We start from the raw sequence: 21,228 nt of genomic DNA, 5'->3' as shown, positions 1-21,228 counted from the left end.
ATGTGATCCCGACAGTAATTGCACATGAATATGTGTCACGACAGCACATTGATTGCACATGAATTTCACAGTAATTGCACATGAATTGCACATGAATTTCAACAGCAATTGCACATAAGACAGAATTGCACATCAGTATTAGGTTAGGTCAGTATTGCGAGTGTTCAGTACTAACAGTTTTTGTTATAAAGTCTGACAGCAGCAGGAAGGAAAGACCTACGGAACCTTTCCTTCACACATCGAGGGTGGATCAGTCTCTCACTGAAGCTGCTCTACAGAGCGGAGAGAGTGTCCTGCAGGGGGTGACACTCATGGTCCAGCATAGATGTGAATCTAGCCAGGACCCTCCTGTCCCCCACCTCCTGCACCGACTCCAGAGCACAGCCCAGGACGGAGCTGGACTTCTTGATGACTCTGTCCAGCCTCTTCCTCTCCCTCTCTGTGATGCTGCTGCTCCAGCAGGCCACACCGTACAGGAGGGCTGATGCCACCACACAGTCGTAGAAGGTCTTCAGGAGTGGCCCTGTCACTCCAAAAGACCTGAGTCTCCTCAGGAGGTAGAGCCGACTCTGGCTCTTCCTGTACAGTGCACTGTGTTATGAGTCCAGTCCAGTTTGTGGTTCAGATGAACACCCAGGTACTTGTATGAGTCCACTCTCTCAATGTCCCGTCCCTGGATGTTCACTGGTGAGGGGGCAGTGAAGTGGCGTCTGCGGAAATCCACCACCATCTCCTTGGTCTTCCCCGCGTTGATGAGGAGGTGGTTCCGCTGACACCAGTCCACAAAGTCCTGCGCCAGTCCTCTGTACTCCGCGTCATCGTCGTCCGTGATGAGTCCGATGATGGCAGAGTCGTCAGAGAACTTCTGCAGGACACAGCTGTCCGTGTCATGTCTGAAGTCTGCAGTGTAAAGGGTGAAGAGAAAGGGCGCGAGGACAGTGCCCTGGGGCGCCCCCACACTGCAGGTCCGAGTGTCAGACACACAGTTCCGGGCTCTCACAAACTGGGGTCGGTCTGTGAGGTAGTCCAGGATCCACTCTGCCAGGTCATACTCCACACCAGCCGTCTCCAGCTTGTCCCTCAGGAGCAGCGGCTGGATGGTGTTGAAGGCGCTGGAAAGATCGAAGAACAGAATCCTCACAGAGCTGCCAGGCTTTTCCAGGTGAGAGAGAGAGCGGTGCAGCAGGGAGATGACGGCGTCCTCCACTCCGATGCCAGACCGATATGCAAACTGCAGCGGGTCCATGGCTGAGCTCACGGTGGAGCGGAGGTGGTCCAGGACTAGCCGCTCCAGTGTCTTCATCAGGTGGGACGTGAGAGCCACTGGCCTGAAGCTGTTGAGGTCTTTGGGGCGCGGTGTCTTAGGCACAGGTACCAGACAGGAGGTCTTCCAGACCTGTGGTACCACCCTCAGCTTCAGGCTCATGTTGAAGACATGCTCCATAACTCCACACAGTTCATCAGCGCAGGACTTAAGGAGCCTGGGGCTGATGCCATCAGGTCCTGCTGCCTTCCTCACTTTAATCCTCTTCAGCTCACTCCTCACCTGTGCTGCTGTGACAGTCAGTGGTTGGCATGGGGACCGTGTGCTGGGGGGATGGGTGAGTCCAGGCGAAGTGGGGAGCTGATGGTCCGGGGCAGATAAGCGAAGAGGAACAGATGCAGGGCATTGTCCAGCTGTGGAAGAGGGAGCATGCAGCTGTGCAGGGGGAGGGGCGGGTGACCGATCAAACCTCAAAAGTGAGCATTTAAATCATTCACCCACTGTAGATCCCCCTCTGTCTGGGCAGGGGGATTTTGAAGCCAGAGATGGTTTTCAGGCTCCTCCACACTCCCTGAATGTTCTTTTGCTGCAGCTGCTCCTCCATCCTCCTCTTGTAGCCGGCCTCAGCCTGCCTGATCTTCCTCCTCAGCTCCTTCTGCACAGTCCTCAGCTCCTCCTTGTTCCCTGACCTGAAGGCTCTCTTCTTCTCCTTCAACAGAGTCTTCAGTTCACGGTTAATCCATGGCTTGTTGTTTGGAAAACACAGCACCGTCCGGGAGGGAACAATGTTCTCAAAACAGAAGTTGATGTAGTCCGTGATGCACTCTGTGATGGTGTTGATGTCCTCCCCATGTGGGTCATAAAGCTCAGTCCAGACAGTGGTGCTGAAGCAGTCCCTCAGAGCCTCCTCGCTCTCAGCAGACCACATCCTCACCTCACGGGACACCACAGGCTGCCTGCGCACGATGGGTTCATACACAGGCCTCAGATGTACAAGGTTGTGGTCCGAGCTGCCCAGGGGAGGGAGGGGGGAAGAAGAATAAGCCTCCTTGGTATTGGCAAAAAACAAGTCCAATGTTCTATTCTCTCTGGTGGAGCAGGTAACATACTGGGTGTATGTTGGTAGAACAGAAGAGGGAGAAGCGTGGTTAAAGTCACCAGAGATGAGGAAGAGAGCCTGTGGATGCTGTGTTTGCAGCCTACAAGTGCAGGAGAGCAGTGCTTCACAAGCATCTTCATAGCATTGGCAGACGGGGCCACATAGACTGCGATCAAAATCACATGTGAGAACTCCCGGGGCAGATAATATGGCCTCATGCCAATAGCCAATAGTTCAATATCCCTGTTACATAGCTGCTCCTTCACTGTGCAGTGTTCGGGTTTGGACCAGCTCGTGTTCACATACACCGCCAGACCTCCACCTCTTTTCTTCCCGGATTCTCTCGTTCTGTCCGCCCGCAGCAGATGAAAATTGTCCAAACCTACAATAGAGTCTGGCATTTCTGCTGTTAACCAGGTCTCTGTGAAAATCAAGACGCTGCTGTCCCTATAAATCCTCTGGGACCGCATGAGGCTCGCTATTTCCGTCATTTTATTTTGAAGGGACCTCACGTTACCCATGACTACGGCGGGAACCGACTTCCTGTTTGTCCCTCTCTTCTCTCGGAGTTTACGTCCAGCCCGTCTGCCTCGTTGCGTTTTCCTTAGGATGTCCGCCGGGATAACGTGACGATCTCCGGGTAAGACGACTGTTCTCCGCAGTTTCATGAGTTCCTCCTTTGTGTAAACGCGGTACGGCGCCGGCCGGGGGGCGGGGCCGGAGCCGGGGGACTCAGAGCCAAGACACATCGCAACGACACGACGAAAACACTCAATCCAGCCGAATAAAGTCAAAACAAGTTAATTTAAAGCGATTCCAGTGCGTGTCCCGATCGTTCGTGAAGTTCCTCTTTCATATAAACGTGTATATAAACGTGTACCGACGACACGCCGTACTTTAGCGCGGCCGGAGGGCGCGGGGGGGGGCTGGTGGGCTCACTCGGAGCTAGCTCACGTCACAACAACACAACGAACGCAACGAAAAACGCTCAAATCCAGCCGAAAAAAGTCAAAAACAGTTGAATTAAAAAACTATTCCAGCGCGTGTCCCTATCGTACAGTAAAATAGAAAAAATATACTAACTATATTTACAAAATATAGGAGATAAAGCACAATAAGTGTGAGAAAGAAGAGAGAGCGTTTACACCGGGCTGCCAGCTGTACCAGCGCCTTATGACGACCACACCCTCCCACCCCATGTCTCTATCATCTTCACCCTAACACATCACCCTCTATCGAGGGGGGGGTCTCAATTGGCTGGGCTGATTACCCCGAGATGAAGCCCCCATCCTGAGTCTCTACCCAGCCAACTCTCATCAATCCATCATTGATCCATCATCACTATTATCGATAAACATTCTTTCATACTCCATTGTTGTGGCGTGGTCCATGCTAGTGAACCAGGAAATAATTAGTTCCTCCTGCTAAACCGGTTGCGTCACTTCCGTCACTACAAGGTTTTCATGCAGCCCATGAAAATGACCCAAAAATGTGGCCCACGTTTTCATGGAAATCCGCCATGAATGAATGACGCATCTGAGCATCTTTCTTGGCCTCCTATATCCCACATTGCCCTGATCTGTGCTAGTCAGATGTTCTGAAAACTGATGGAGCAGCTTGTTCTGACCGGTCCTGATAGCCAAGAAAAACATGTAGGTACATATTTAAAACTTAATGAGTTTATTCATACGTGGGTGTCATAAAATAAGGGCATAGCGCTCCCTAAACTATAGGAAAAGTTGTTTACTATGATTTATGTAGTAGCTCTACTCGTCCAAATGGTGTAGGTTTATTCATGTCCTCCCACTTATGGAAGAGGGCGACATCCAAAGTTGATATTGATTGGATGAAGATTTCAAACATGCCACACAGCATGAGAGTTTATTTATTATATTTTAGTGGAGCATCATCCAATTTGAGGCAATTCCCTTTTTTCAAATCAAATATCTAAATGAAATACTTTGTTAGAACGTAACCGTGACTGGAAAGAAATGAACACTTTACCAACAGTGGTTTATGAAAATGTATTGACCAAATGAGGCCTAGGTGAAAGAATTGGCCAAGTGATGTAGAGTTTTGAATTTATCTGTTTATCTGTCTAACTGTGTTAACTGTTTAACTGTGAAACATGTGCGTCTATATGACCAGAAGCAGGGGCTGAGTAGTTCAACCAAGATGGGTCTATATGTCCGCGTTGATGCAGCTGACAAATCCAAGGGGTGAGTTCACGCTGGGAGGGATATGGGTCGCTTGGTCTGAAGCTCTGGCTCTGACAGCGTCAGGCTCTTTTCCTAGAGAGGAGCGAGCGATGGTCTTGAAGAGACAAGTCAGTCTTGAAGGTGCAATTATCACCGATTAAGGCTGAATAAAAGTTGTTGGCTGGAAAATGCAAAGAGGGACATTCATTTGAGTTTGAGTGCTGCAGTTTAAAGCAAAAAAAACAAAACAGGCATGTATTATGAAGGAGTGAGCGTAAAAATTTGACATCTTTATTTGTCTCAAAAGTTCTTTGTTTCAAGAGACAAGTTCAGCCAAACAGCACACAATGCACTGATTGAACAGCAGCCGATGAAATGTGTGCTGATCACCAAATTACACAGATTCAAATATCCACAAGACATTTACAAATCAATGCAAAAAACATTGACAATATTTACATTTTACACAGTACATTCATCCCGTTGACAAAGTCTTCAATCAGATGATTGCTCAATAAACATCATAGTCCTTTAGCAAGCTTTCATCTTGAGAGAGAAAATGGCTCCGAGAGTTAATTTTAATCCAGTTTCCAATTTAAAGCAGCTATTTTTGGAAAAATGTATTCCAGCTTCCAAACAGCGCTATCTCTGTTTGATTTTTACTTTCTTTCTAATAAGGCAGTGGTATTCAAGCAATGGCTAATTTACCTGACCTATATATTTGTTAAAGAGGAGGAAGAACGTTAGATCCAAATTAGAGGAAGGAGAGGAAAACAGTGGTCGTTCTGTTGACTGTTCTTGCTGCAGTTGTGGATATTGATCAAATTATTGTCAAGTCTGTGTCCTATTTATCATGAGTCAAGACAATTTTGCTGCATATGGGTCACAATGAACTATTCTGTGTATTTTAACTATTCTGTGTATTTTCTAATCATCTGTGGACTAGTCTAAACAATCTTAAAGCGGACGTCATAGCGAAGGTCAGGCCATGTTTATCAGACCCAAGCAACAGCGATATAAAACACAGCTAATTCTTGTGACGGGTCGAATCTCAGCTGCAAGACGAACAACATGCTGCTGTTTTGCCTGTTTTTCCCTGTTTTCATCAAATAAAGAACTTGAGAACGATCTTCGCCTCTCGCAGTCTGTATAGACTAAACTTCGACAGAATTGGTGGAGGATGCGGGTCTCTCATCGTGCTTGGAAAGGAAACATCTGAATTTTGCTCTAAACGATTCCCTTCTGGATGTCGGCTGACGACGCAGAGCGTCCAGGAACGGTTCAGCTGGGAATGATGGGAGAACAAGGACCGAGCCGAAAGAGAGACAAGAGGAGTGGATTGCCAGTTTATTTTTGACTCACAATTGTGACTGGGACATTCAACAAAAGTAAGGCAGAAACCTCTTGTATTTATTACAAAAATCTGCACATTGAAAATGCTAAATTTGCCAAAACTAGACCTAAATTTTCCACATTGCAGACAAGTATGAATTTAGTGAATGTTAGCTCATTAGTTTAGACAATCAGTTGGACTGATTTAAAGAAGAGTTGGACTCCAAAACACGTTGGACGTGTAAAAGTATGTACAATCAGTTGGACTGATTTAAAAGGGAGTTGGACTCCGGAAAAAATAAATAAAAATAAAACGTGGGACGTGTAGGTAACTAAAGGGAACTAAGAAAGCTATTACTTGGCTTAAAGCATTCTACTGACAAGATTAACTACCCTCTGTGGCTAGGTGGAATTTTTATTTATTTAGTTAATTTAATTTTTTCAAGTTTGTATTCTATTTACATTTTAAATTTAATTTTTTTTTAATTTAATTTATTTTTTTATTCGATTTTTTATTTTTATTTTAAAACTTTAATTTTAAAATTAAATTTTAATATAATTTTTTCCCTAAACATATTTCATTTCATTATTATTCTTATAATTATTGTTCAAATTATAATAATAATAGTTATTATTATTAGTTGTATTGTTTTGTTTCTTTTTGAAATACCACTGACTGCCACACTTTTTTATTATCAAATAATAATAATAATCAAACATTTTAAATTAAGATACAGATAAATTAAATAAAATGGACCTTATTCCAGTCAAAATGAATACATTTTTGAAGGATCTTGAAAACACAATCCGTGCAAATGAACAAAACCCAAAGGAAGCAAAAAAGCAAACTACACGAATGAAGAACCTCTTCCAAAAATATGCTGAGAAAAAAATGATTAATCACAGTGATGAAGCTGTGGCTCCTCCCACAGAACAACAATGGAATTGTATTCATGAATATCATCAATCTAAGGTCCTGCATTACAAAACACATCAAATTTGGACAGTGAAAGGAAAAACTGTTGACAAAAAGAAACTGAAAGAACATGAATAAAAATTATCATTTTCAGTGAAACATGAAAATGGCAAAAGACATTTTAATCAGAAGAGAGAGACTATTTTTGGCCAATATTCAGGTGAAACCAGAAGAGAATCAAACAATCAGAAAAACTAAATGAAACAGAAAAACAGAAGCGATAAGAGCATCTCTTTTGGAGCGAATAACAAAGATGAAGACTCTAGAACAGATGAGGAGAGCGAGCAGACTGGGGTACAAGGTCGACGTCACAGCTATTGCGCCCCCCCACCTCTGGCCAAAGGAGAACTGCAGTGCCCCTCCTCTGGAAACGAACATCATAGCGCATATGCACAACTAGCAAAAGAACTGAAGAAAATTATGACAGAAAAGGAACAAGAAAAACCAGCTCCCCACACTTCCACTCCAGCGGTTCCTCCCCTGCAGGGCTCATCCATGGATTCATCTATGAGAAGAGATACAACCAGAACCATACCATTGCTGCCAACAAAACATGCTGTAGTCTCGGGTACTCTGACTATGGTCCCGTCAGAACCCACTCAAGAACAAAGACAGATGCAGGAAATTCATGCTTGAGCAGACAGTGGCTCAAAAAGAACAACTTGCCACCAATGCATGGTCACCACCTGGATTGGCTTCGGACTTAGATGAAGAAAGAAGATGACAACAACTACTGGAAGGAAAGGAACGGGAAGTGGCGGCTGAACTACGCAGGAAACAAGAAAAACAGCTTGGACGAAAGGGGGAACCAGTCACAGTCCTAGGAACTGGGCTAATTGAAGCTACAAGTAAGCAGCAAGTACAGCAGAAACTCAACATTCAAAGAGGAGTGGAACAACAGAAGAAAACAGGTTCAGACTCATTTATGTCAACACCAAATCAATATGTGGCGGGAGCATTCACAGGAATGGTGGCTGAGCATGGATACGACAACGCTATCTTGAGTGGAGAACTTCACCCGCTCCCTGTACACAAGGGTACCAAGGAAGAAGAGGATGAGGTTTCTAGCACTGAAGAGGCTCCTCCTCTCATTGCACCTCTTCGAATGACTGCAAGTAACCAAGAAGTGTACCAACCATTCGCACTGAAAGATCTAGAAGGGCTGATGTTAAAATTGCCCGAACTGACACAAGGTGCACCGGCCTTCCTCAGAGCATTGACCACGAATACAGCAGGAGAAACACTTTGCTGGGGAGATGTGTCTGCAATTCTTATAAGAGCAACAGATGAGAATACGGCGGCCAGGATCCGTTCTGAAGTATCCAAACAGATTCATGCTCCAGTTAGAGCATCCACATCATTTGCCACCATAAAGCCTCAGTTAACTCAGGTACTTAAAGGAATGTATCCCACCTGCCTTCCTGACGCACTGCTGGCTCTGGAAATGACAAATGATGAAGACTACTTTACATATAAGCAAAGAGCTAAAGCACAGTTCCATGATGCAACTGGAGAGCCCATACAACCTGGTACTGGCAACACTCTCATGTTCTTTTCTACTCTGGTGAAAGGACTACCTAAATGTGTCCAGGATCAGTTGGCTGATGTTGTTGGTCTTTCCTCAAAGACAGAAAAAGAGTTTGATGCCAACTGCCAACATCACGTTGCTAAGTACCTGAAGGAAAAAAAAAGGACGGAATGAGGATATGGAAAAAATTAAAATGGCAAAGATCAAATTACAACTCAAGAAGCTCCAAGAAGAGGTGAATGATAAAAAGAAGGAAAATAAGTCTGCCAAGGTAATGACTGCGGCAACAGAAGATAATCCAGTGTCAGACAGTGCCCAGCAGATTGCTATGGCGATTAAAATGGTCATGGGACAAGTACAACCCATTATGGCACAACCACAGGCAGTCCCATCCGCCACAGGACCAAAGAACAACACACCTGCTTCAGAAATCATCTACAATCAAGGACGTGAACGTAACACATTCTCTCGTGGAAGAGGCCGTGGGGTAAGAGCAGGAAGAGGACAAAACAGGTTCAGCGTGACTCCTGATCAGTGCTTAAACTGCTCTGGTTAAAGTTCAGAATCAGAATCAGAAAATGTTTATTGCCATTGCTAATGAATAGAATTCACACACATAGGAACTTGCTTTGGTGGTCAGATGCAGGTCACTTACATTTGAGTTTAAAGTTTGGCTAGTAAAATCCAGCTAGCGTGATGAATATGAATGTTCTTTTGTGTTTTTATTACCAAAGCTTTTATTTTACACAGATTTTTTGTAAGATTTTTTTTTGCATTTGAATTCTGTGAAGTGAATTTAATTGAGGTCGGAAGTAAGGGATGATGACAAACTGAAAAAGCCTTATAGGACTTGTGGCCCAGGTGAGGATGTTTGAGCCTTGTTTTCTCAGTAAAAGGTTTTCAGGGGTGTATACATTCAAATGACCACAACTTACTCAAATATTATCAGAAGTACACAAGTGAGACATCATTGGATAGCTTTGAATCTACACTTTCAGAATCTGTGAATAACTCAAAATGTCTATGGGGAGACTTGTTCCTGGTTTTCATAAGGCTGTTCACATATTCCAAGGGTTGATGAGATCTGTTTGAAGTCCCTGGATGCAGTAGGACCATCTTTATTAAGAGCCTGTGTTTGCCATACTCACATGGATTGTAAATGTGGGGTAGAGCTGGATAAGCTTGTGCTTCCTCCTATTCCTTTTTGAGCATGTGGGGCCTTTTTTCATGTTACATGTATGTTGTTGCTATTAAGCAACTCGATGATTTTGAATATTCATTAATTAATTAAGTCAACAATGGCACATGTTTCAAAATAAATCAAATGCAATGCAAAGTATCGTTTAATTTAATTTTGTTTTTAAATTGTAAATGGATTTTATTTTCCAAGAAGAATGATACACATATTGACTCATGCATATTCAAAACTGTGGGTTGTATCACAAATAAACCATAAACAGTTTCAGAACTTATTCACCTCAGATGACTTATTTTAAATGTAACTATGGACCATGATGTGTTCTTTAAAAAGTTTTGAATTAATGATTAAACTGAAATAAATCTCAACTGCATTGAATAGGTAATGTCTGGCTCAAAGGCAGTGATTTTGATGTGCAAGATGTCACGCAGGTGAGTCACTTTCGCACGGTTCTTGTAGCGTTCATAACGTATGTCAAGCCAAACAAGCTCAGCATTTTCTTGCAAATGTTCGAAGCTCTGGGTACCTACTTTTATCCAGCTGGCGGTAAAAGTTGACAAGAGAGAGCTGTTGGTGCCAACTGCGACTCTGTCTGTCACAGTGCAGCTCAATAAGCTCCAGCTGCAGATGGCCAGCATTTGGGTTCAGGGTGAAAGGTGAGGAAAAAATTGTGGCTCCTTTACAATAGCTGCAAAATCTTGAGAGCACCGTTGAAACTCCTCAGCCAGAGATGCGATATCTATTATATATAGACATATTGTTCTGGAGAAAATTGGTCATTATTTTTTTTTCTGAGTTGTGCTTGTGAAAGGTGTCTTTGAAAAAGTTGCAGCTTGGTCCCAAAAGCTTTGATGTGTGAATACAGTCCGCTTAGTAATGAGTAAGTAATGAGCTTGAAATTAAATGAACTTAATAACATTTCATTTCTGAGAAAATACTGCTATGGAACAATATTTAAGAGCTGTGTAATGTGAATTAGACTTTTAAAAAAGTGTATGACTAAATTGTGTATAAGACAATGAAAAGTAAACAAACAAGTACATTGTAATTTACGGTACGTTGTTGAATTGATAGGTAGAGATATTTGAACACTCCACTGGCTGAATTCATGCAAAATATAAATATGATTCCAGTAATTACAGTTTCGTTTGACGATCATGCCATTTGCCAATTACCTTTTTTTTTTTTAACCTTAAAAAGTAAAAGAGGGGTTTTAGAAGTACTGTATGATTGCGTCGGGTGCATTACAATTATGCATTTGAGCATTTTGTTCATGTGGAAATTAAAAAGCCAAAACAAATGTGTTCTTAAATTGGCTTGGGGGAAAAGGTGTGTTTCGGAATGTTTTAGGTTGAATGCAAAGTCTTTTCATTCATCATGTTCACATTTTATTGTTTGCCAAAATACAAGTACCTTTAATCAACAAATATATCTACTTCAGGCATTATGATGACTTTTTGTTTTGTTTTCGTGAGCAAAATTATGACGCTTTTTAAATCAACATGCTGTATCTATTGTAAATAATGGTAATAAAAATCGAAGTAACAATAGTAGTGTTATTATAAGTAGCACCTTGCTGTATCCATGGTAAGTAGGGGGGGCAGGGGATGGACACATTCCCAGGAGCAGAGTGAGGCCAACAGGCAAACGAGTCAAAGCTCCCGTTACAAAACACACCTATGGAACACAAAGAGATGTGAATGGTTCCCAAATATGATCAAGTAAATGGCACCCTTTATAAATATGATAAATACAATTTAAAAATAGTTTCCTGACCAGATTGTGAGAGAGTGGTGAGAGCCAGAGTCCTGCTACAGTTGTCCTTGTACTCGCTTCGTTTGGAGATTAGACTCTCTAATAGCGATGCATGCGCCTGCAGAAAGAAATATAATCGATAAAAACATTGAAAATTACTTCTTTCATTTTCTACCGCTTGTTCCCTGTCCGGGTCACGGAAGACTGGAGCCTATCCCAGTGACTTTGGGCCTTAGGCGGGGTACACCCTGGACAGTGGCCAACTCCTCGAAGGGCCAACACAGAGACATAGACATTACAGACAATTATTCACTCTCACATTCATTCACTAGGGCCAATTTAGAGCTGCCAATTTTGCCTAACACATGCATGTCTTTGGAGGGTGGGAGGAGCCTGAGAACCCGGAGAGAACCCACGGTAACACAGGGAGAACATGCAGACTCCACCCAGAGAGATCATGTGATGTTGGTCTGGTCCAAGAATCGAACCCATGATCTCCTTCTTGGGAGGCCATGGCTCCTTCTTGCCACTGTGCACCCAACATTGAAAATATTTTTGCAATTTGAGCAAAGGGGGTTCAGTGTCTTATTCTTTATGGCCCGTTCAGACCGGTGCGGCAAAAGCGTCCAGTTTACATTCAAAGTCTATGTAAACGCACATCGAGCACCTCCTGCGTTTTTGCGGCGCGGCTTCCGCTTATTTGCGGCGCGATTCGCCGAGGAGCACGGCGAGGCGGGCGCGCTTTTGCGTTTTCCGCTCGAGACGCTTTGACGGGCGTATAAGCATCAATGCATCAAAACGGTTCGCCGCAAATAAGTTCAGAATTTTGAGCTTTTCTGCGGCGCGGCGGTGCAGCAGCCAATCAGAGATGACGCTCCGGTGATGTACGTACACATTTCACCTGAGAAGAACCGGCACCACAACAATGGCAGACGATATATATATATATATATATATATATATATATATATATATATATATATATATATTATATATATATAATATATATATATATAATTTCCCCATGTGGGACAATAAAGGATTATCTTATCTCTTATCTCTTATAATATATATATATTATATATATATATATATATTATATATATATATATATATATATATATTATATATAATATATATATAATATATATAGCGTCTGCTTACTATATTTCGTCTCTGCTCCGCTGCGTCGAGAACGCGGCGTATTTGCGTTTTTCTTCATGCGTACTTGCGTCCAACTTCGCCATAACGCGCGAATAGGCGTTTGCGGTTTGAACGGGCCATTAAACTTAACTTAGAATAAAGTCTAAAGAATAAAATGCAAAGAATAAAGTCTAAGGGATGGATGGATGGAATGCAGTGTTGCGCGGGTGGCGAGAGCCATCATCGCCACTAGCGCGGCTTTAATTGGCGAGAGCCATGGAGTTCCAACGGAACGAATGCTCGAGACTTTGTTCTTGCCAAGTTTCTTCTTCTTCTTCTTCTTCTTCTTCTTCTTCTTCTTCTTCTTCTTCTTCTTCTTCTTCTTCTTCTTCTTCTTCTTCTTCTTCTTTCATGGTAATTTTGCCACAACTCTGGCATTTTTGACCCCCTGAACATTGATAAATGTCACACATGGGGACATAGACGCGATCGGCTCGGCCCGAACTCCAATAAAATGGAGCTTGTGAGAACGCCCGTCGCAACAGTGCCGACTAGTTCAAAAAAGAAAAAACATGACACTCTTAATCTTTGGCCTAGGCACATGAAACTTGGAACGGTGATAGAGCTACCTTTGACGAGTAAAACACACCTGGCAGCATCACTCTATGATAAACAGGAAGTCAGCCATGTCGAATCAAAGTGGCACCGCCACGCTTGACTTTTTTTTTTTCAAAATCGTACTTGTCCTAGGTTTTTCGTCCGATCGAGCTCAAAACAACACTTTTTGCAGCTAGAGACATTGAAATGTAATAAAAATTCAAAAAAAATTGACATTCCTTACATAACATGCTCTCAAAAAAGGCTTGATTTCCTGTTTTTTCAAGGACAAGTCACGCCTAATGGAATTGATCTACAGAACTCATATTTCACTCACTAATGCATTTTTATTGTCTGATTGGAAACAATTAATACCCATGTAACAAAATTACTCCATAGCGCCCCCTACCCATTGTGTGAAAAACTCAACATTGTCTGATTTGTTTGAAACTCATGGTTTATATTCTCCTCGAGACGCCATGAAAAAAAGTGCATTGCAGATTTTGTATATTTTCACAATTGGCCAGCAGGGGCGCAATTAATGCCTTCCTCTTCCTCTTTTATTTTGATGGAACATTTCCACTCGTGCCGTGGTCTTAACATTAGCGTTAGTATCAGCATTAGCGGCGGGTCTCTGTTGCTAGGTGACGGAGGTACAGGGAGGAGGGGGTCTAAAGAATAAAGTCTAAAGAATAAAGTCTAAGAGAATGCAGTGTTGGGGCAATCGCCATCAAAACATGGGTGCTCTGGACTTTGAGGCTTAGTTCTGGACTTTGAGGGTGTGCTCTGGACTAGCTGAGAGTCTCCGGTCTGGAGAGACGGGAGATGGCGGAGGAGAGTGGATCGGTGGTTGAAGACGTTCTGGACGGCGTGGAGGAGCAGCCTTTTCTGGCTGCACGTGCCCGGAAACGTAAAAAGTCCCTTAGCTCGTCCGAGGGTTCTGGGAATGAGCAGCAGGATGAGGCTGAAGCTATTGATATCCGGAGTGAGAGCAGAGACTGTAAGGTGATCATAAAGCTTGCACAGGATAGTGCATCCTTTAAGGAGTGGAATTCAGTGGCATTGTCAAAGAGCCTAACTGTAGCTGTGGGAGTGATCAAGAGTGCGAGTGTCCTTAGAGATGGCTCGCTGCTGGTCGTGTGCAAGGACGCAGCTCAGCAACGGAAGGCGATTGGAACTAAACGTCTGGGTGGAAAGGACATTCTTGTGTCTGATGCTGAAAGAAACACGGTCAGAGGAGTTATCGTAGGTGTCCCTACGGCGATGTCTGTGGATGAAGTTAAGGAGAATTTGACGGGAGCTACGGTGGTGGACGCTAGGCGGTTGAAGGTGACCCGGTCTGGGGTAAGATGTGACAGCTTGTCGGTAATGGTAACACTTGAAGGGAGGTGCCTGCCTAGTAAGGTGTTCATTGGGTTCATGTGCCATGACGTTAGGCCATATGTTCCACCGCCCCTGCGTTGCTTTAACTGCCAGCGCTTTGGGCATATTGCAGCGGTCTGTAGAGGGAGGCAAAGATGTGGTAAATGTGCAGGAGATCACGAGTATGGGAAGTGTGACGTGGGAGCAAAACTGAAGTGCTGTAACTGTGGGGAAGAACATAGCTCTGCCTACGGGGGATGCAGGTTTAGCAAAATAGCTGCTGAGGTGCAGAAAATAAAGGTCTCTCAAGGTATATCCTATGCAGATGCAGTCAAGAAAGTTTCAAGTAACGAGTTTAGAGTAAATACAGAGAGAGGAGCCAGCGCTGCTCCCAGCCAGGGCGAAATGAGAAAGGCCAGCGTGGCTCCCAAGAAGTGTGAAGGTTTCAAGAGTGGAGGTCCCAAGTGTGCAGGTTCCAGAATTAATGAGAATACCCTGGTTGTGGATAGAGAGGATTTTGTACTCTTTATGGTGGATGTTGTAAACTGTGCTGCTCAGACTCAAAGCAGAACTGAAAGGATCAGGATCATTGCTAAAGCTGCAGGGAGATTCCTTGGAACAAAGGAGCTTGATTGGGCAGATATAGAAAACAGGCTAAAGGTGCTAAATGGGAGTCGGAGTGATGGGGGTCTGCTTTTGGGGAGTCAGGGTGATCAGAGTGACGAGATGGGGGTGGGGGTGGTCTCCTGTCCTCGTCCAGTCTCGTAGACGCACGGCTACCAAGCAGCGACATCAGTGGAAATATTAAAGCCTATAGAATGAAGCCTAAAGAATAAAGCTGTACGGCGGAAGCACCGAACGTCAAAGAAGGAGAGGAAGATGAAGAAGAGTCTCCCTGGAATAAAGCCGGTCGGTCTCTGAAACAACAACAACTATTCTAGTCACAAAGACATATCATGACCTCATGGGCTTTGTAACACCAAAGCAATGGGAGGAGTACTTTTACGGACTACGACGGAGTCTGAGGACTACAGAGTCTGAGGACTACGACAAAGTCTGAGGAATAAAGTCTGGCGGTAATGCAACAATTGGATGCCAACCGCCATAAAACAACAACAACAACAATAACAACATGGACTACGACAGAGTCTGAGGACTACGAAAAGTCTGAGGAATAAAGTCTGGCGGTAATGCAACACTCGGATGCCAACCGCCATAAAACAACAACAACAACAACAACAACAAAACATGGTCGTGCGGGAAGGCGGTTGCGCAGGTGGTGAGGGCCATCATCGCCGCTACCGCGGCTTTAATTTTGATTTGATCTTACATCAGTTTCATTCAAATATGCCCCTCAATATTCCAAATGGTAAAACCTTAATTATATATATATATATATATATATATATATATATATATATATATATATATATATATATATATATATATATATATATATATATATATATATATATATATATATATATGTCATATGACTGTGACTATGACTGTAGCGGTTTAACTCCTCTCTCACATCAAAGACTCTCTGCAGACACGTTGGTCTTTTTGCAGATTTTAATGATGTTCGAAAAAGGTGAAACTGGAAAATAGACAAATATAAAATCACAACATGTCTATTACAATACATATAAACAATAAAACAAGTCCACATATAATCATTAGCATATTACAATGATGTTACTACAGACAAATGTAATAATGCTGGATACTGGCTTACAAATAATAACGTTAACTGAGTTAACGTTACAGAAGCACACGTACAGAATACATACCAGCAATGCAACCTCAAAATAAAGACCATTTGCGGTCTCAAAAGGCAGCCTTCATGGCTCACTGATACCTCTGTGTAATAAAGTTCTGTTTGAAACATTTGCTCTGCCTGCAACACCTGAAGTGTCCACTACATGTCATTGTAGGAAGCAAACGTAATTAAATTACAGCATTGGTAAAATATGCACTTTTTAAAACTTAAAACACTTCATCTTTATGCATGACAGAACACTCCCTGTCTGGCGTGATTACATGCCAGTAATAAACACTCAAGAAGGAACTAATACAACAATTTCAGAGATTGGTCGAGTAAAAACCTTTGAACCATCTAATTTGGCAACTTTAATCTCTACTGTACGGGCTTTGTCATATTTAGAAGGAAACACTTGAGTTGCGAGTCCAAGAGGCCATTAGATTCTGGGTATTTGACTGTCCTTGCGCACAACAGTCCTCCTAGGTGTTACATTTGGTTGGTTGGATTGCCATTTACGACGTGGCTGGAGTGTAGGCAGGAATTCTTTCCTCCACCTGTCCCAGAAGATGTTTGACAGATGCTGGACCTGTCGCCACTGATGTTTATAGAGGTCCACCACTGAAAAGTTGCCTGCTGGTTGCTGGTGTAAGAATAAATGGGTCACTAGGGTCCACTAAAACAGGAACAATTGACCTAGCGTTTATGATAGCTGACACCTCATCATGAGTAAGTTTAGTGTTTTTGAGCTGGACAAACATTGTGTCCAATATGTTTTGTGCAAGACCAATCATTCGTTCCCACAATCCCCCAAAGTGTGAAGCGTGTGGTGGATTAAAAGTCCATGTACATCCCTGTTCTTTCAAGTAGGTTAGTACAGTTGCATTGTCAATGTGACCCACTTCTCCTTTGCTCAGCTGCACATGAAAGACTCGAGTGCTGTCTTTGATTTTAAATTCTTTGTATGCACTGACAAAGTTTGTGCCTCTATCAGACCAAATGGTTTTGACAGGTCCTCTAACAGCTAGAAACCGTCTGAGGGCATTAATGAAACTTGATATCAAGTGACTCAATCACTTCGATGAAGTGATGAATTACAGCCCACCTTTTGTTTTGACTGTCCTCTGGTTCAAATCAAATCAAATCAAATCAATTTATTTTTGTAAGGCCCAAAATCACAACAACAGTTGCCTCTGAACAGTTGTTGGTTCTTTTTGAAGACACAAATCATGGATCAATCATGCCCACATTTGTGAATGGGGGATCTGTTAGACATTTTCTGTGTGCTCAGAGGAGCACGTAGTCTTTTGCAAGTTGTGCAGTTAAAGATGATTGTACCAACCTTTCTTTTGCCTCCGACAATCCACCAACCTGCAGCACTAACATCTCCCTCTGTGAACAGGTGACCTAGGTGATGAGTTTGTTTGTGGTAGTGTCTTATGAGAAGAACTACAATGTGATGGTATCCAGAAACAATGCGAGGGTTCTTTTTGTTTTTATTTAGTTTTGAGTAAGCACGGTGTCCACCTACACACAAGAGTCTATTTTCATCCACGAAGAGGTCTAAGTTCTTTAAAGGGCTGGTTTTGGGGTGTTTTCTTGTTTTTGTAAACACTTGATTTCGTCTGCAAACACATCCTGCTGCACATCCTGTTCCACAGTCGTGCCAGCCATTGCACTGTCTAGGTTTGCACGAAGCTAAACTGAAATTGTGGATAATGTGCAATAAATGAGCGAGTGCACGGGCAAGCGATTTCCATGACGAAAACTCTGTGAATACCTGAGAGCCAAGTTGGCTGCCACTACCTGTGGTCTGACTTCTTAGTCGGTGCTGGGCTCAACAAGGTTATATATGTCAATGGACACCCCTGACTCTGATTTTGCAACAGAATGTCTGGGCCAGTGAGTGGACTTGTCCGAGAAGACAGACAATTCTTCCTTTACAGCAGTAGAAGGAGAAATATCTGTGTACACTCTGGGAATCGACAGCTTTGACAATTCTTTGAGGGAGTTTTTCCAGTGTCCAAGTTTCTTCCATTTCTGGAGGCAATGGTGCATCCCAGTCTCATCCCGTAGAATAATTTTCCCTGTATAGTGACTGGCACTAAGAAGCCTAATAGATTGTAAAGGCTGTTTATCGTTGTTTGAACTCCTCGCCTAGTGAAAAGGGTTTAATCTCATCTGAAGTCTTAAAGGTGCATCAGTCTTTTTTTTATGTCCCAAAGAAGGACTACGTTGAATGGGGACAGAATCGGCTTCAAAGTCTAATTCTTTTAGATCTTTAGCATGGTAAACGTGGGACGGGAATGCTTTCAAGACTTCTTTTCTACTGGTTGCGTTTTTGTGCAGTCTCAGGTTGGATTTGATAAGTGTGTCCTGAATTCTTTGCAATAGAGACAGATTTTTCGACAGTAGCCAAGGATTTGAGTCCATCATCTACATAGGTGTCTTGTGTGACAAACTGCTGAACATCTGGATCACATTCACAGCGCAGAATGGACTGATGCATCTTATCTTATCTTACATATGGCAACCGCTGGAGAAGGGCTGTTTCTGAAAACGTGATCAGTCATTTGTTACTCTGTAATGTCTTTGGAAAGGTCATTGTCACAGAACCGCAAAAAACGCAAGTAGTTCCTGTCTTCCAGACGAACGTTGAAGCAATAAAACATTTGCTCAATGTCTGCAGTAAATGCAACTGCATCTTTCCTGAAGAGCATGAGGACTCCAAGCAGTGAATTGTTACGGTCTGGCCCTGTTAACAACACGTAATTTAAAGACATGCCTTCATATTTGGCACTGCTGTCAAAGACTACTCTAATTTGTTTGGGTTTTCTTGAGTGATAAATGCCAAATAATGGCAAATACCAACATTCTTCTCCAGCTTCCAAAAAGGGAGCCAATTCTGCATGTCCATTTATAAATTTTTCATCCATGAAGTTTATGAAATGTTCTTTAATTTCTTCCTTTCTTCCAAGCGCTTCAGTGCTTGCGGCCTGTTGTTTAGTAGTTTCTGATCCTGAGGTTGGTCCGGCAAAGGCGCTGTCCAATTACCTCCAATAATCTTTTTTCTCTGTTAGTCCTTCCTCCATTGTTTTCAGAAATGCCTCGTCTTGAATGGAGGGCGCAATGTAATTGTCAAGTTTGGTTTGTTTGAACACATTACATCCTAAGTGTTTGGGTTCACATGTGGTGCTGTCATCGAGCTCTGTGCTGACACTAAAGAGGAATGTGAATTTCACTATGCTTTTGTTTAACATTGTATACATTTGGGCATGGCTCAAACATTGTGGGGTGTCCTTTTTCTGTGGCATTAATGAAAATGAAGCCAGCGTAAGTTCACCTGGAAGACCTAACTCCATCTGCATCGATGACCATGCCAGGGCACCTCTCCCCAGCCTCTATCAACATACCCAAGCAGGGTGTCCGCCTGTCCGTCTGTGACAGTCAGATTCCTCCTTCACGCAGAACTCCTCCAGGTTTCTACTTTTTCCCAAGGCCCCTCGCACCTGTTTCCCATCCTCAATCAACGCATCCAAGTTACTCCTCCCCGTGGCACGGCGCACCTCCTCTGCTCCCAATTAGCGCTCAGCCGGTCCCATTTAAACCCTCACACAGTTGGCTCGGGCCTTTCAGACCGTACTGCGACCCACCACCTCCCCTCCTCCTCCTCTGCATCCCTCTCATCCTAATCATTCACTCTACCTTCTCACCATATCTACCACCACCAGTCTTCAGGCCCTGGGGAGGAGACATCTAATACAATTAGATTATGGAGTGCCCAAAATCGCTATTGTCTTACCTTTGTAATAAAGCTTGCTAAACGGTCCTCTCTGTGTTTGTCTGAGTCTCTCCAGGGTTTTGTGGATTTGCACGAGGGACTTCCTGTATGATTTAGGACGGGGTCATAATATAATTTTTTACATGTTCTAACATGAACTATTTTTGAGAATATTATTTAGTTTTACTTAATTAATTGATTTTTGCGGTGATGCTACTGAGCCGTTTCACAGAGTTCTAATTTCCGTCTTGTTTACCGACTTGTTTACTACTAAATTTTTGTTTTTTTCCTGCTCCAGGATACAATTTCAGTCCCTCACCGGAACGATTCTAGTCTTCCGGCTATGACCTAATAATCTATTTTTTCCCCCCTTAAATGATACAAGTAAGAATGAGGTGACTTTGTGAGATTGTTCTCCAGTATTAACACACTCTCTTTAAATAGTTACCATGTCAAACAGATATAATTTCTGAATTTCAATTTGAGTTTCAGTTTATCTTTGTAACGCCCAAAATCACAACAGCAGTTGCCTCGGAGGGCGAATGTGAGAAACGGATTAAACAGTGTCCATAGGGACGAGGGGCGATGTCCCAGGGTCCCCTGTCCTTAGACCCTCCTTCTCGGCCAGTAAAAACTACAAAAAACCTCCTTGGGAAAAAGTAGAAACCTGGAGGAATTCCACAGTGAAGGAGGGATCTGACTCCCTCAGACGGACAGGCGATGCGAGATAGACAGTGGAGCTGGACCCACTCAGGAGGAGAACCAGCTCTTCTAGGCAGATGAAGAACCGTCAATATGTAGTAGAGGCCGCTTCTCCAGGGACTCAAGGAGCATCTGGGTCCACAGGTCACAAAGTGAATTCATCAAAATTGTTTTATTTAGTTGAACATTCAACCATGGCCATGCTCAGTGTTCTATTTAAAATCAAACTGATAATCATTAATAGCACATGATTTCGCACATTTTGACCTGTTGGAAAAGATGTCAAAACATTATGATATGTGACTTTTTAAATGTCGGGCTTGATCCGATATGGCCAAATTCCGGTAGGATTTAGGGCAACCCGCCCTAATCATTTTTTTTTGTTCTGACATAACCTTTTTTATTGCCAAAATGTATTTGTTTACATTGTTTTTTTTTCCAGTCAGAACTCCCATGGTGGTGGCACTACTACCATCTGTCAATATTTTTTTCTGGGTCTTCTCTCAAAATTTTACAGATACGATAGGACTG

General features: G+C 43.0%; 1 protein-coding gene across 1 annotated transcript in view; it reads right to left on the bottom strand.

The window, feature by feature from the left end:
- The window catches only part of glp2r (glucagon-like peptide 2 receptor), an 87,843-nt gene extending 67,873 nt beyond the window's left edge, over window positions 1-19,970 (bottom strand). The window contains exons 1-3 of the mRNA XM_072456785.1: window positions 19,920-19,970; window positions 11,372-11,468; window positions 11,168-11,272 (exon numbers count right to left, since the gene is read on the bottom strand). Of these exons, the coding sequence (XP_072312886.1) occupies window positions 11,168-11,272; window positions 11,372-11,468; window positions 19,920-19,970 (253 nt within the window). The remainder of the gene's footprint in view (window positions 1-11,167; window positions 11,273-11,371; window positions 11,469-19,919) is intronic.
- Between the last annotated feature and the right edge of the window lie 1,258 nt (window positions 19,971-21,228).

The sequence above is a fragment of the Eucyclogobius newberryi genome, unplaced genomic scaffold (genome assembly GCF_026437365.1).
Source record: "Eucyclogobius newberryi isolate DKJ021-1_F unplaced genomic scaffold, fEucNew1.0.hap1 SCAF_20, whole genome shotgun sequence".
NCBI lineage: Eukaryota > Metazoa > Chordata > Actinopteri > Gobiiformes > Gobiidae > Eucyclogobius > Eucyclogobius newberryi.
Note: the sequence above shows the minus strand (reverse complement) of the source record. Positions and strands in the feature narration are given on the sequence as shown.